The sequence below is a fragment of the Salmo trutta genome, chromosome 39 (genome assembly GCF_901001165.1).
Source record: "Salmo trutta chromosome 39, fSalTru1.1, whole genome shotgun sequence".
NCBI lineage: Eukaryota > Metazoa > Chordata > Actinopteri > Salmoniformes > Salmonidae > Salmo > Salmo trutta.
The window spans coordinates 9,932,994-9,946,890 of NC_042995.1; the positions used below are offsets into that span (position 1 = coordinate 9,932,994).

General features: G+C 40.9%; 3 protein-coding genes across 10 annotated transcripts in view; 2 read left to right on the forward strand and 1 right to left on the reverse strand.

Moving 5' to 3' along the window:
• LOC115179515 (zinc finger protein OZF) overlaps positions 1–13,897 on the forward strand; it is a 919,448-nt gene that overhangs the window by 148,408 nt on the left and 757,143 nt on the right. The window lies entirely within an intron of this gene.
• The window catches only part of LOC115179511 (zinc finger protein 665), a 514,676-nt gene that overhangs the window by 101,094 nt on the left and 399,685 nt on the right, over positions 1–13,897 (reverse strand). The window lies entirely within an intron of this gene.
• On the forward strand, positions 10,450–12,237 carry LOC115179528 (zinc finger protein 135). The gene has a single exon (XM_029741144.1). It carries the CDS (start codon positions 10,646–10,648, stop codon positions 11,858–11,860), a length of 1,215 nt encoding a protein of 404 aa, XP_029597004.1. The 5' UTR covers positions 10,450–10,645; the 3' UTR covers positions 11,861–12,237.

The following is a 13,897-nucleotide window of genomic DNA, read 5'->3' on the forward strand; positions in this document are numbered from 1 at the left end:
TCAAATGTTTCAAGTGTGTGCCGACGGAATCTTTTTGGTATTTATTAGGATCCCATTAGCCGCTGCAAAAGTATCAGAATTGTTCACTTCTCTCATTGACTTCTCAAACCACGGCTTGGTCTGCTTCACAGGCGTTCTCTGAAGTCTCGCGTTGTTACGTCTCTGGGTTTAGAAACTGGTAGTGGGGGAACAGGAAGTTCCGCGCAGGCGCGCATCATTCTTCAGAATAAAGGATACGTCAGAATTGTGCAGTCGAGACGACAACTTCTGTGTCCGTTTCAAATGTATTACTACTGGTATGTAATAGCACGTTCTAATACCGAAAGAACATGTCATAACATGCTAGGTAACAAATACGTCAAGTTAATATCACGTTTGGTAAAGGTTTTATGTGCTAATTTTGTGTCAAACCGCGTGAGTGAACGTGATCACTTTTTTCAAGTCACATAGTTATAGATTTTTTGGTTAGTCTGAGTATAATTTCGTCAAGGTAATTTCATTAAGGATCAATTTCTTTTAGATTTCTGGGTTCGTTTTACATGTCGTTTTTGGTTTTGTGTAAAATTCACGAGATGGTAAAATGGCGGTTCCCCCTCGGTCTGCATCAACGTACTTCAGTCCAGGCAGTGAGGGTGCAGCAGAGAGACAATTTACGGTTGCACTACTGTTTTGGATCTAAATGTAATGATTATCAGTTTTCTACATGTGTACTAATATTCAGAGACATTCAGTTGTTTCTGTCTATACATGTTTCTATGGTGTGAACGGAAATACTATTGGTTTTTGATTGGAATAATACAGTGAAGACGAGGTTATTCAGGAAAATAGTACATAGTGCTGCCTAAAACATACTGCAACCTTGTACTAAATGTTTTTTGAGTCATTTATGCATTTATGTGAAATCAGGAGATCTACTATAGATTAAGTGCATTTAAATTGTGTAGCCTGATTTAAAGTGTATACTTTGTCTAATGTAAATGAATTCATGTTTTGTTGTCAATGCTTAGCTACCAGATTAATTGAAATGAGATCAGTGTTTGACTTGGACAGGAGCTCACTGGAGCTGAGAACCGTCACCTCAAATTTCTACTGTTTGAGCTGATGTTCTTCTTATAGAATATTAGCTCAACGGTATTGTGGAGCTCCTGCACCTAAATATAAACCATATTTTTTGAGAATTAAGAAAGTGCCAGAACTGTCAAGACTAACTTTTGTGTCCGTTTCGCTTTATTACTACTGGCCGACTCAGATTAAGTCTGAGGCCGGTAACATCAACAGTGAGGACAAAATCCAGCCTGCCTCTCTCCTTCCACACTGAGTCCAAACCTACAGTCACTGGGTCCTGATTGTGACAGTGGAGCCCAGTTTGCACTGCAGGATCCAGAGATGGCATCAGTGAAGCTGGAAGACTGCAGTCAAACACTGGAGCTGAATGTCAACATTAAAGATGAAGAAGAGGAGGAGAAGATTGGGACATCTGTTTCTCATGGTAAGAGCAGGTTCTAACTAAGTTTGTTGTTCATTCCAACTTCCCACTGTGCATGAAAAGTTGCTGTAGAACTGTTTCATGATGAACTGTTTCAATGAGAAGGTGGATGTTATTTCATTCTACTGACACTTGCATGGTTTGACACCAGTATTGCCAGCATTTGTTTTATTCACTGGGATATCTGGAGTGATCAGAGAGTAGACTAAAGAAGTGAAGTACCGTAAATTCCGGACTATAAGCCGCAACTTTTTTCCCACGCATTGAACATCGCGGCTTAAACAATGACACGGCTAATATATGGATTTTTCCCACTTTCAAATTTTTTTCCCAAAAAAAACATTCTGTGACGTGCTCAGTTTTTTGGCGGCATGAAGCTTTCATTAGACCAATGAAATTTCCGAACGGGTTATGGTCAAACAACTGTTTTGTTTACTGTTTAGATTAAATCGAGCGCTCTCAAACTTCCCATCATTCTGATTACGGTAGTCATTTTGTCACCCTCATCATGGCAAAGACACGGAGAAATGCATATGATGCAGCTTTCAAGTTGAAGGCGATTGATCTGGCTGTTGGAAAAGGAAATAGAGCTGCTGCACGGGAGCTTGGTCTTAATGAGTCGATGATAAGACGTTGGAAACAGCAGCGTGAGGAATTGACTCAGTGCAAAAAGACAACTAAAGCTTACTGCAAAAAATTTTTTTGTTACAAGCCGTGTTTCGTTAAAGCCTATTTATTTTTGTTACAAGCCGTGTTTCGTTAAAGCCTGTGTAAAGTTAATTTGTTTCAATGTACCGGTAGGCACCTGCGGCTTATAGACATGTGCGGCTTATTTATGTTCAAAATAATAATTTTTTAAAAATTCAGTGGGTGCGGCTTATATTCAGGTGCGCTTAATAGTCCGGAAATTACGGTAGACAAACTGCCAGTGTTTTTAAAGTTCTATGAAATGGGTCTGTGTAGTTACTAACCCTTGTGATAGTGAGAGGAGGATGATATGAAATGAGTCTGTGTAGTTACTAACCCTTGTGATAGTGAGTGGAGGATGATATGAAATGAGTCTGTGTAGTTACTAACCCTTGTGATATTGAGTGGAGGATGATATGAAATGAGTCTGTGTAGTTACTAACCCTTGTGATAGTGAGTGGAGGATGATATGAAATGAGTCTGTGTAGTTACTAACCCTTGTGATAGTGAGTGGAGGATGAAATGAAATGAGTCTGTGTAGTTACTAACCCTTGTGATAGTGAGTGGAGGATGATATGAAATGAGTCTGTGTAGTTACTAACCCTTGTGATAGTGAGTGGAGGATGATATGAAATGAGTCTGTGTAGTTACTAACCCTTGTGATAGTGAGAGGAGGATGATATGAAATGAGTCTGTGTAGTTACTAACCCTTGTGATAGTGAGTGGAGGATGATATGAAATGAGTCTGTGTAGTTACTAACCCTTGTGATAGTGAGAGGAGGATGATATGAAATGAGTCTGTGTAGTTACTAACTCTTGTGATAGTGAGAGGAGGATGATATAAATTATTTTCTTGACTTATGAGTTACTTTTAGAATAGTTGTATTCCCCTTTTGTATTGCACAGCCTACTTATATGATTACGTACAGGTAGCTTAGTGGTTAGAGCGTTGGGCAAGTAACCGAAAGGTTGCTGGATCGAATCCCTGAGCTGACAAGATGGCTCCGACAGAGATGGTTGCCTCGCTTCAGGTCCTTAGGAAACTTTGCAGTTCTGAAGAAGATATGGTGGATGCACCTCAACCAGTTGTAAATGTTATACATCAATCAAGTGATCTGGATGCATTTATTGTGAAGAAGGTGGATATTTTAGTATTTATAGCCACAGTTATTAATTGTACTGCACAAGAAGTCCAAGAAGCTGGACATCATTATATCTGCAGCTGATAAGTTTTTGGGCCTCCAAGACTACAAGGACTACTGTCACCAGAAAATGTTCTGCTCTTACAGGATCCTTCTCAGTCTGTGTAGGGACCTGATTAGAACTGAAAAGCAGGCTGATTTAGTTGAATAGTTTTATGGTTTTTAAAAATACTGTATATACCAGAAATAAAAAATCCCTGAAATGTTCCAGACACAAACTTATTTCTCAATTATGTCCACAAATGTGTTTATATTCCTATTAGTGAGTATTTCTCTTTTGCCAAGATAATCCATCCACCTGGCAGGTGTGGCATATCAGGATCATCATTACACAGGTGCACCTTGTGCCAGGGACAAGAGTAACTGAGTAGGTGCTTGGCAGCAGCTAATGGGGATCCCTAATAAATACAAAAATGCCACTTCAAAATGTAAAGTTTTGTCACACAACCCAATGCCACAGTCTCAAGTTTTGAGGGAGCATGCAATTGGCAGACCGCAGGAATTTCCACCAGAGCTGTTGCCAGAGAATTTTATCTTAATTTTTCTATGTTGTTAGAGAATTTGGCACACTGCAGACCACCATGTATGGCATTGTGTGGGCGTGTGGTTTGCTGATGTCAATGTTGTGAACAGAGTGCCCCATGGTGGTATCAGGGTTATGGTATGGGCAGGCATAAGCTACAGACAACCAACACAATTACATTTAACAATGTCAATTTGAATGCACAGAGAAACCATGACAAGATCCTGAGGCCCATTGTCCTGCCATTCATCCGCCGCCATCACCTCATGTTTCAGCATGACAATGCACAGCCCCATGTGGCAAGGATCTGTACACAATTGAAAATGCTGAACATGTCCCAATTCTTCCACTCAGACATGTCACCCTTTGAGCATGTTTGGGATTGACGTGTACGACAGCTTGTTCCAGTTCCCTCCAATATCCAGGAATTTCACACAGCCTTTGAAGAGTGGGATAACATTCCAGATGCCACAATCAACAGCCTGATGAACTCTATGTAAAGAAGATGTGTCCTGGAGGAGGCAGCAGCAGCTACCCACTTCTCCAGTGCTTACTGTGTATATTGGGAGGTGTTGGAACCAAAAGTGAACCTGAGAGGGGGGTGACCTGGGGGGTTCGGAGGTGCCAGAACACACAAAATACCTTTATAATAAAGCATTGCATGCATTATCATGGCTTTAGCGTACTGGCATAGAGCAGTGGTGTGGAGACGCTTGCAGAAGTTGGCCTTTTATAAACAGATTTCATGCAATTCTACATCATTTTACATGACTGGAGACTTTCGCACAATATTTTTTAATACCTCACAAATGACCAAAATGACAGGCTACTTTGACACTGAGACTCTGAGTTCTCTAATCCATCAATAGCCTAGGCCAGGTGTGAGGAGAAACACATTGTACAATATGAGGAGGAAGTTATAGTCCTTAACAAGCTTTCCAGTTTCACTGACTCACCCAATGATGTGCAGCTCACTCACTGGCCAAAAGCTTCTTTCTCTTGCTTTACTTTGTAAAACAGTGCTGATCACTCAATAGGCCTATTTGGAAGTTGATAACTTGGTAACATACAGATTAGCATTTTATTTTCAGCAGGATGCATTTGCTTTACAACCTGTTTTCCAGCGATTTGTATAAAAAATATTGTGAAAGGCCTGTTAGGAGAGATGAGTTGCAGGCTCATGTCTATAACAGCACAGAGAGGGAGAGAGATCATATAAAGTGAATCTCATTTTAGTTCTGTGAGAGATACAGGCGTGCTTCTCTCTCACCACAGCAATGGCCACGCCTTGGTCTAAATAGGCTACAATGTTGCACAAACAATAAACCTGGGACGGCCCAACATGAATCAATTCATAGAATATCAGGCACGTTTTTACATTACGTTTTTTAGGAGGCATGACAATTACAGAGGAATCCAAATATGATTAATCTGATTGCTTTTATGGGGATTTTTTGCATTGCAAACAGTGGAAATAATTTTTCATGTCACAAGTGGTAGGCTACCTGATCTTGGCAAATGGGTTCCGGAACAAAAGACCACAAAACTCAGAGGTGCTGGAGGATCTGGCTCAAATTAAGCACCACCCTTCTCATATAATGAGGTAGGGCCATCCCAAGGATCCCTGAATGCATGGACGATTGCACTTTTTATAACTAAATCAAGGTAGACCACAGCTGGTCGTTTCCAATGGGAACAGATGAGTCATAGTGGGCAGAGCCAAGCACGAGTCAGTGAGAACCTATTGGTGCGTTCTAGCAAACATCTGCATATTTATGTTAGGGAACTTCTCTGTGAAGCACTCGTGTGCAATAACTCAATTCACCTTTACGTTCTTTCTAAATAACGCAAGTATTTTTTTTGCAAAGGGTAAAGTCTACAAAACTTGGTCCTCTGTTCATAACAGATTTTCGTTTTGGGAACAGAACTGTATTAAGATCAGATGTTTCATAGATTAGAACATTTGCAGAATGTCGGCCAAAATCCATCTCGTTCCATCTTCTCCCACTGCCGGCCAGTGGGCTTCCTCTCACTACCATAATCAAATCAAATTTTATTGGTCACATACACATAGCTAGCAAATGTTAATGCGAGTGTAGTGAAATGCTTGTGCTTCTAGTTTCAACTATGCAGTAATATCTAACAAGTAATCAAACAAATTCACAACTACCTTATACACACATACACACACACACGTAAAGGCATGAATAGAATATGTACATATAAATATATGGATGAGCGATGGCATACGGCATAGGCAAGATGCAGTAGATGGTATAGAATACAGTATATGCATATGAGATGAGTAATGCAGGTTATGTAAACATTATTAAAGTGATGTTATTTAAAGTGACTAATAAATGGACTTAATAAAAGGTATCACTAAAGTGGCCATAGATTTGAGTCTGTATGTTGGCAGCAGCCTCTCTATGTTAGTGATGGCTGTTTAACAGTCTGATGGCCTTGAGATAGAAGCTGTTTTTCAGTCTCTCGGTCCCTGCTTTGATGCACCTGTACTAACCTCGCCTTCTGGATGGTAGCGGGGTGAACAGGCAGTGGCTCAGGTGGTTGTTGTCCTTGATGATCTTTTTGGCCTTCCTGTGACATCGGGTGGTGTAGGTGTCCTGGGGGGCAGGTAGTTTGCCCCCGGTGATGCGTTGTGCAGACCTCACTACCCTCTGGAGAGCATTACGGTTGAGGGCGGTGCAATTGCTGTACCAGGCGTTGTTACAGCCTGACAGGATGCTCTCGATTGTGCATCTGTAAAAGTTTGAGTGTTTTTAGATGACAAGCCAAATTTCTTCAGCCTCCTGAGGTTGAAGAGGTGCTGTTGCACCTTCACCATGCTGTCTGTGTGGGTGGACCATTTCAGTTTGTCCGTGATGTGTACGCCGAGGAACTTAACTTTCCACCTTCTCCACTACTGTTCCGTTGATGTTGATGGGGGGGTGCTCCCTCTGCTGTTTCCTGTAGTCCACGATCATCTCTTTTGTTTTGTTGACGTTGAGTGAGAGGTTATTTTCCTGACACCACACTCCGAGGGCCCTCACCTCCTCCCTGTAGACCGTCTCATCGTTGTTGGTAATCAGGCCTTCCACTGTAGTGTCGTCTGCAAACTTGATGATTGAGTTGGAAGCGTGCATGGCCACGCAGTCATGGGTGAACAGGGAGTACAGGAGAGGGCTGAGAACGCACCCTTGTTGGGCCCCAGTGTTGAGGATCAGCGGGGTGGAGATGTTGTTTCCTACCATCACTACCTGGGGGCGGCCCGTCAAAGTCCAGGACCCAGTTGCACAGGGTGGGGTTGAGACCCAGGGACTCGAGCTTAATAACGAGTTTGGAGGGTACTATGGTGTTAAATGCTGAGCTGTAGTCAATGAACAGCATTCTTACGTATTCCTCTTGTCCAGATGGGATAGAGCAGTCGGTGTGCAGTGTGATGGCGATTGCATCGTCAGTGGACCTATTGGGGTGCTAAGCAAATTAGAGTGGGTCTAGGGTATCAGGTAGGGTGGAGGTGATATGATCCTTGACTAGTCTCTCAAAGCACTTCATGATGACAGAAGTGAGTGCATTTAGTTCAGTTACCTTAGCTTTCTTGGGAACAGGAACAATGGTGGCCATCTTGAAGCATGTGGGGACAACAGACTGGAATATGGATTGGTTGAAAATGTCCGTTAACACACCAGCCAGCTGGTCTGCGCGTGCTCTGAGGGATGCCGTCTGGACCGGCAGCCTTGCAGGGGTTAACACGTTTAAATGTTTTACTCACGTCGCCACGGAGAAGGAGAGCCCACAGGCTTTGGTAGCGGGCCGTGTCAGTGGCACTGTATTGTCCTCAAAACGAGCAAAGAAGTTGTTTAGTTTGTCTGGGAGCAAGACGTTGATGTCCGCGCCGGGCTGGTTTTCTTTTTGTAATCCGTGATTGACTGTAGACCCTGCCACATACGTCTTGTTTTTGAATTGTGACTCGACTTTCTCTATACTGACGCTTTTGTTGTTTGATTGCCTTGTGGAGGGAATAGCTGCACTGTTTGTATTCGGTCATGTTTCCGGTCACCTTGCCATGATTAAAAGAGGTGGTTTGCGCTTTCAGTTTTGCGCTAATGCTGCCATTAATCCACGGTTTCTGGTTGGGGAAGGTTTTAATCGTCACAGCTGGTACGACATCTCCGATGCACTTGCTAATAAACTCGCTCACCGAGTCAGCGTATACATCAATGTTATTGTCTGAGGCTATCCGGAACATATCCCAGTCCACGTGATTGAAGCAATCCGATTGGTCAGACCAGTGTTGTATTGACCTGAGCACGGACGTTTCCTGTTTTAGTTTCTGTCTATAGGCTGGGAACAAAAAAAATGATTAATGGTCAGATTTGCCGAAGACAGGGCGCGGGAGGGCTTTGTATGCATCCCGGAAGTTCGAGTAGCAATGATCCCGAATATTCAGAATAAAGAAAGCGCCAGAACTGTGATGTTAAAAAGATAACCTTGTGTCCATTTCTATTTATTACTACGTGTATGTAATAGTTTAAACGTGCTATATAATATTAAAATAACATGTCATTCCATGTTAGGTAACATATCCGTTAAAGTATTTTCACTTTTGGTAAAGGTTTGTTATTTTTTTGTGTCAAACCAAGTGAACGTGATAAACTATTTTAAAAGTCACACAGCTAGAATCTTTGGGTTTGTCTGAATGGATGTACATAATTTCTTCATGGTAATTTTAATTAAAAATCTATTTATTTGAGATTTCTGAGTTTGTTTGGCATGTTATTGGTTTTGTGTGAAATTCACAAGCTGGTTACATGGCTGGGCCCACTCTGTCTGTGTCAACAGACTTCAGTGCGGGTGCAAAGGGACAATTTTACCGTTGCATTACAGTTTTGAAGCTGAATGTAATTATAATCAGTTTTCTACATATGTACTAATATTCAGAGACATTCAGATGTTTCTATATTTATCTATAAATGTTACTATGGTGTGAACGGAAATACTATTGGTTTTTGATGTGAAATACAGCGAAGACAAGGTTATTCAGGAAAATAGTACATAGTGCTGCCTAAAACATACTGCAACCTTGTACTAAATGTTTTTGTCATTTATGCATTTGTTAGTTTGGGACATCTACTTTTGACTAAGTTCACTTACGTTGTGTAGCCTAATTTTAAAGCGTGTACTTTGTCTAATTTGAATGCATTGATGTTTTGTTGTCAGTGCTTACCTACCTCATCTATTTAAATGAGATGGACAAGAGCTCACTGGAGCTGAGAACCATCACCTCAAATTTCTACTGTTTGAGCTCATGTTCCTCTTATAGAATATTAGTTCAACAGTATTGTGGAGCTCCTGCACCTAAATATAAACAGTACCGGCACCTATTTCAGTCCAAGTCAAGCACTGAATTAGATAATTGAACAAGAAGAAATAATAATATATATTTTTGTGCCAGAACTGTCAAGATTAACTTTTTTTGTCTGTTTTTCATTGTTACTACAGGACGACTAGAAATAAGTCTGAAGCCGGTAACATCAACAGTGAGGACAAACCCAGCCTGCCTCTCTCCTTCCACACTGAGTCCAAACCTACAGTCACTGGGTCCTGATTGTGACAGTGGAGCCCAGTTTGCACTGCAGGATCCAGAGATGGCATCAGTGAAGCTGGAAGACTGCAGTCAAACACTGGAGCTGAATGTCAACATTAAAGATGAAGAAGAGGAGGAGAAGATTGGGAAATCTGTTTCTCATGGTAAGAGCAGATTCTAAGTGTGTTGTTCGTTCCAACTTCCCACTGTGCGTGAAAAGTTGCAGTAGAACTGTTTCATGATGAACTGTTTCAATGAGAAGGTAGATGTTATTTCATGCTACTGACACTTGCATGGTTTGACAGCAGTATTGCCAGCATTTGTTTTATTCACTGGGCTATCTGGAGTGATCAGAGAGTAGACTAAAGAAGTGAAGTAGACAAACTGCCAGTGTTTTAAAGTTCTATGAAATGAGTCTGTGTAGTTACTAACCCTTTTGATAGTAAGTGGAGGATGACAAGTCCCTTTTTAGCTTTCAACTCTTACCCACTTTTAGAATAGTTTTATTCCCCTTTTGTATTGTACAGCCTACTGATATGAATACATATTATTTATTTCACCTTTATTTAACCATGTAAGCTAGTTGAGAACAAGTTCTCATTTACAGAATTTACAGAACTTGTTCTGTCACCCGGTACAGCCAGAAGAGGAAAGGCCACTCATTTGGGCCTGGTTCCTCTAACTTTCTTCCAAGGTTCCTGCTTTCTAGGGAGTTTTTTCTGGCAACTGTGCTTCTACATCTGTATTGCTTGCTCTTTGGGGATTTTAGGCTGGGTTTCTGTTAAGCACTTTGTGACAACTGCTGATGTAAAAAGGGCTTCATAATATACATTTGATTGACATGTATATCACTCCTACTGACTGGTTCTTCTGATGTTGTTCACACAGGAGACCATGTTGAGACATTCTCTACATCCAGAGAGAAACAGCAGGAAGATCACAGAACTAAGAGGTCTCACCACTGCCCACATTGTGAGGAGATTTTCCCATTTCTATCAAAGCTAAAAATACACCTAAAAATACACACAGGAGAGAATCCGTATTCCTGTTCTGACTGTGGGAAGAGATTCACAACATCAAGGAATCTGACAGTTCATCAGAGTGTGCACACTGGAGTGAAGCCTTACTCCTGCTCTGACTGTGGGAAGAGTTTTTCTCGAATGAACTTCTTAAAAACACATCAACGTAGACATACAGGACTGAAGCCTTACTCCTGCTCTGAATGTGTAAAATTATTCACAACATCAGCTGAGCTAAAAGTTCATCAGAGAACACACACAGGAGAGAAGCCTTACTCCTGCTCTGACTGTGGAAAGATTTTCTCTCAACTTGGCCCCTTAAAAAGACATGAACGTATACATACAGGAGTAAAGCCTTACTCCTGCTCTGACTGTTTAAAATGCTTCACAACATCAGCTGAGCTAAAAGTTCATCGGAGAAAACACACAGGAGAGAAGCCTTACTCCTGCTCTGACTGTGGAAAGACTTTCTCTCAACTGGGCCCCTTAAAAAGACATGAACATATACATACAGGAGTGAAGCCTTACTCCTGCTCTGACTGTGGGAAATGCTTCACAACATCAGGTCAGCTAGAAGTTCATCAGAGAACACACACTGGAGAGAAACCTTACTCCTGCTCTGACTGTGGAAATAGTTTCTCTCTACTGTTCAACTTAAAAACACATGAACGTATACATACAGGAGTGAAGCCTTACTCCTGCTCTGACTGTGTAAAATGCTTCACAACATCATCTGACCTAAAAGTTCACCAGAGAACACACACAGGAGAGAAGCCTTACTCCTGCTCTGACTGTGGGGTGAGTTTCTCTCAACTGGGCACCTTAAAACAACATGAACGTATACACACAGGAGAGAAGCCTTACTCCTGCTCTGACTGTGGAAAGATGTTCTCTCAACTGGGCCCCTTAAAAAGCCATGAACTTATACATTTAGGAGTGAAGCCTTACTCCTGCTCTGACTGTTTAAAATGCTTCACAACATCAGCTGAGCTAAAAGTTCATCAGAGAACACACACAGGAGAAAAGCCTTACTCCTGCTCTGACTGTGGAAAGAGTTTCTCTCAACTGGTTCTCTTAAAAAGACATGCACGTATACATACAGGAGTGAAGCCTTACTCCTGCTCTGACTGTGTAAAATGCTTCACAACATCAGGTCAGCTAAAAGTTCATCAGAGAACACACACAGGAGAGAAGCCTTACTCCTGCTCTGACTGTGGAAAGAGTTTCTCTCTACTGTGCAACTTAAAAACACATGAACGTATACATACAGGAGTGAAGCCTTACTCATGCTCTGACTGTGGAAAGAGTTTCTCTCTACTGTGTAACTTAAAAACACATGAACGTTTACATACATGAGTGAAGCCTCACCGCTGATCTGACTCTAGAAAATGTTTTAAAACAACAGCTGAGCTAAAAGGTCATCAGAGAACAGACACAGGAGAGAAGCCTTACTTCTGCTCTTAATGTGGCAAGAGTAACTCAAGTAAAACTGAAAGTCACCAAGTAGAATACCTCTTGAGTAAAAGTATTTGGTTTTAAATATACGTAAGTATCAAAAAATAAAAGTATGAATCATTTCAACATCCTTAAATTAAATGTATCAATTGACCAATTCAGGACATTTGGGCAAACTCCTGGTAGACTTGATACAGTGCAGTAATGTAATTCTTCACTGGATCAGTCAGAACCTTTGCACACACACTAATCTAAATTAAATCTAAATTACACCTAGACTCCTGTCTGAAAGTATTGTTTCCTTTCAGAAGATATCAAGAATATGCATGTCTTTGCTTCAGGTGCTGAGCTACAGGCAGTAAGATGTGGGTATGTCATTTTAGGCTAAAATGTTTTTAAAAAAGGGTACAATCCTTAAGAGGTTTTTAAGCAAACCAGTGAGTCTACCAGATCAGAGGCAGTAGGGATGACCAGGGATGTTATCTTGATAAGTGTGGGAATTGGACCATTTTCTGTCCTGGTAATCATATAAAATGTAACTAGTACTTTTGGGTGTCTGGGAAAATATATGGAGTAAAAATATTTTTTGGGGGGGGGGAATTTAGTGAAATAAAAGTAAAAATTGTCAATAGTAAAGTAGTAAATAGTAAAAAAAATAGTACTTAAGTAACTTAAGTAAAAATGATTTAAAGAACTACTTAAGTACTTTACACCACTGTATGCATCCATGCCGTGTGTCAGCATTGCAGGCTGGTGGTGTGATGGTTGGGGTGTGTTTTCAGGGCACACATTGGGCCCCTTGATAAAAGATGAACAATGTTTGAATGCCACAGTATATATCTAAACATCATTGCCAATCAGGTGCATCCCTTCATGGCAGCAGTGTATCCATCTGCAAAATTATTTTTTTCAGCAGGATTATGCCCCATGCCACAAGGTTTGTCCAGGAATGGTTCCAAGAACATTACTTCTTTGTCCATCTGTGGGAGGAGATGGAATGAGCTATTCGGAGTAGATCCATTCCCAGCCAACTTGACACAATTGTAGGAAGCATTGGAGTCAACATGGGCCAGCATCCCTGTGTTCTGAAGACAAAGGGTGCAACTCAATATTAGGACGGTATTCCTAATGTTTTGTACTCGGTGTATATCAGATAAAGATGGTGTGATCAGTTTTTAGCATTAGTTTGGCTGGATTATTTTATATTACTAAACTTTAGTTTAATGATAAACAGGCTATGAATCGACTACTTGTTTATTAAATTGTATTTTAATATTAGATTCATTATTTTAGTCATTGATGAATGTATTTGAATAACTGTATTGCAGTTAATTGATCTGGTGGCAGGTAGCCTAGCGGTTAAGAGTGTTGGGCCAGTAACTGAAAGGTTGCTGGTTTGAATCACAAGCCGACTAGGTGAAAAATCTGTCATTGTGCCCTTCAGCAAGCCAATTAACTCTTATTTGTGCTGTAAGTTGCTCTGGATAAGAGCATCTGCTAAATGACAAGATTGTAATGAATAATGTTTGTACATGAATTTATGCTGGGAAACCACTTTTTTTCTCTTAAATGAAATAAACTGTTTGAAATGAAATACTGTACGGTATATACAATACACAACATTGCCGCTTTGTTTACCCTGGTCAGAGGTACAGGACCATAGTAGGCTAGACTATGTAGCTGCTGTTGTTGGTACAATACAGCATGTCAGATCGCTAATTATTAGGTGTACAGGCTACTACATTTACTTTTTGCTTGTGGTCTGGTGTGATGTGTTATTAGTAGAGGTCGACCGATTAATCGGTATTTTTGGACGGCGTTTAAAAAAAAAAAGTTTTTTTTTTTTTTTTTAGACCATTATTTAACTAGGCAAGTCAGTTAAGAACACATTCTTATTTTCAATGACGGCCTAGGAATGGTGGGTTAACTGCCTTGTTC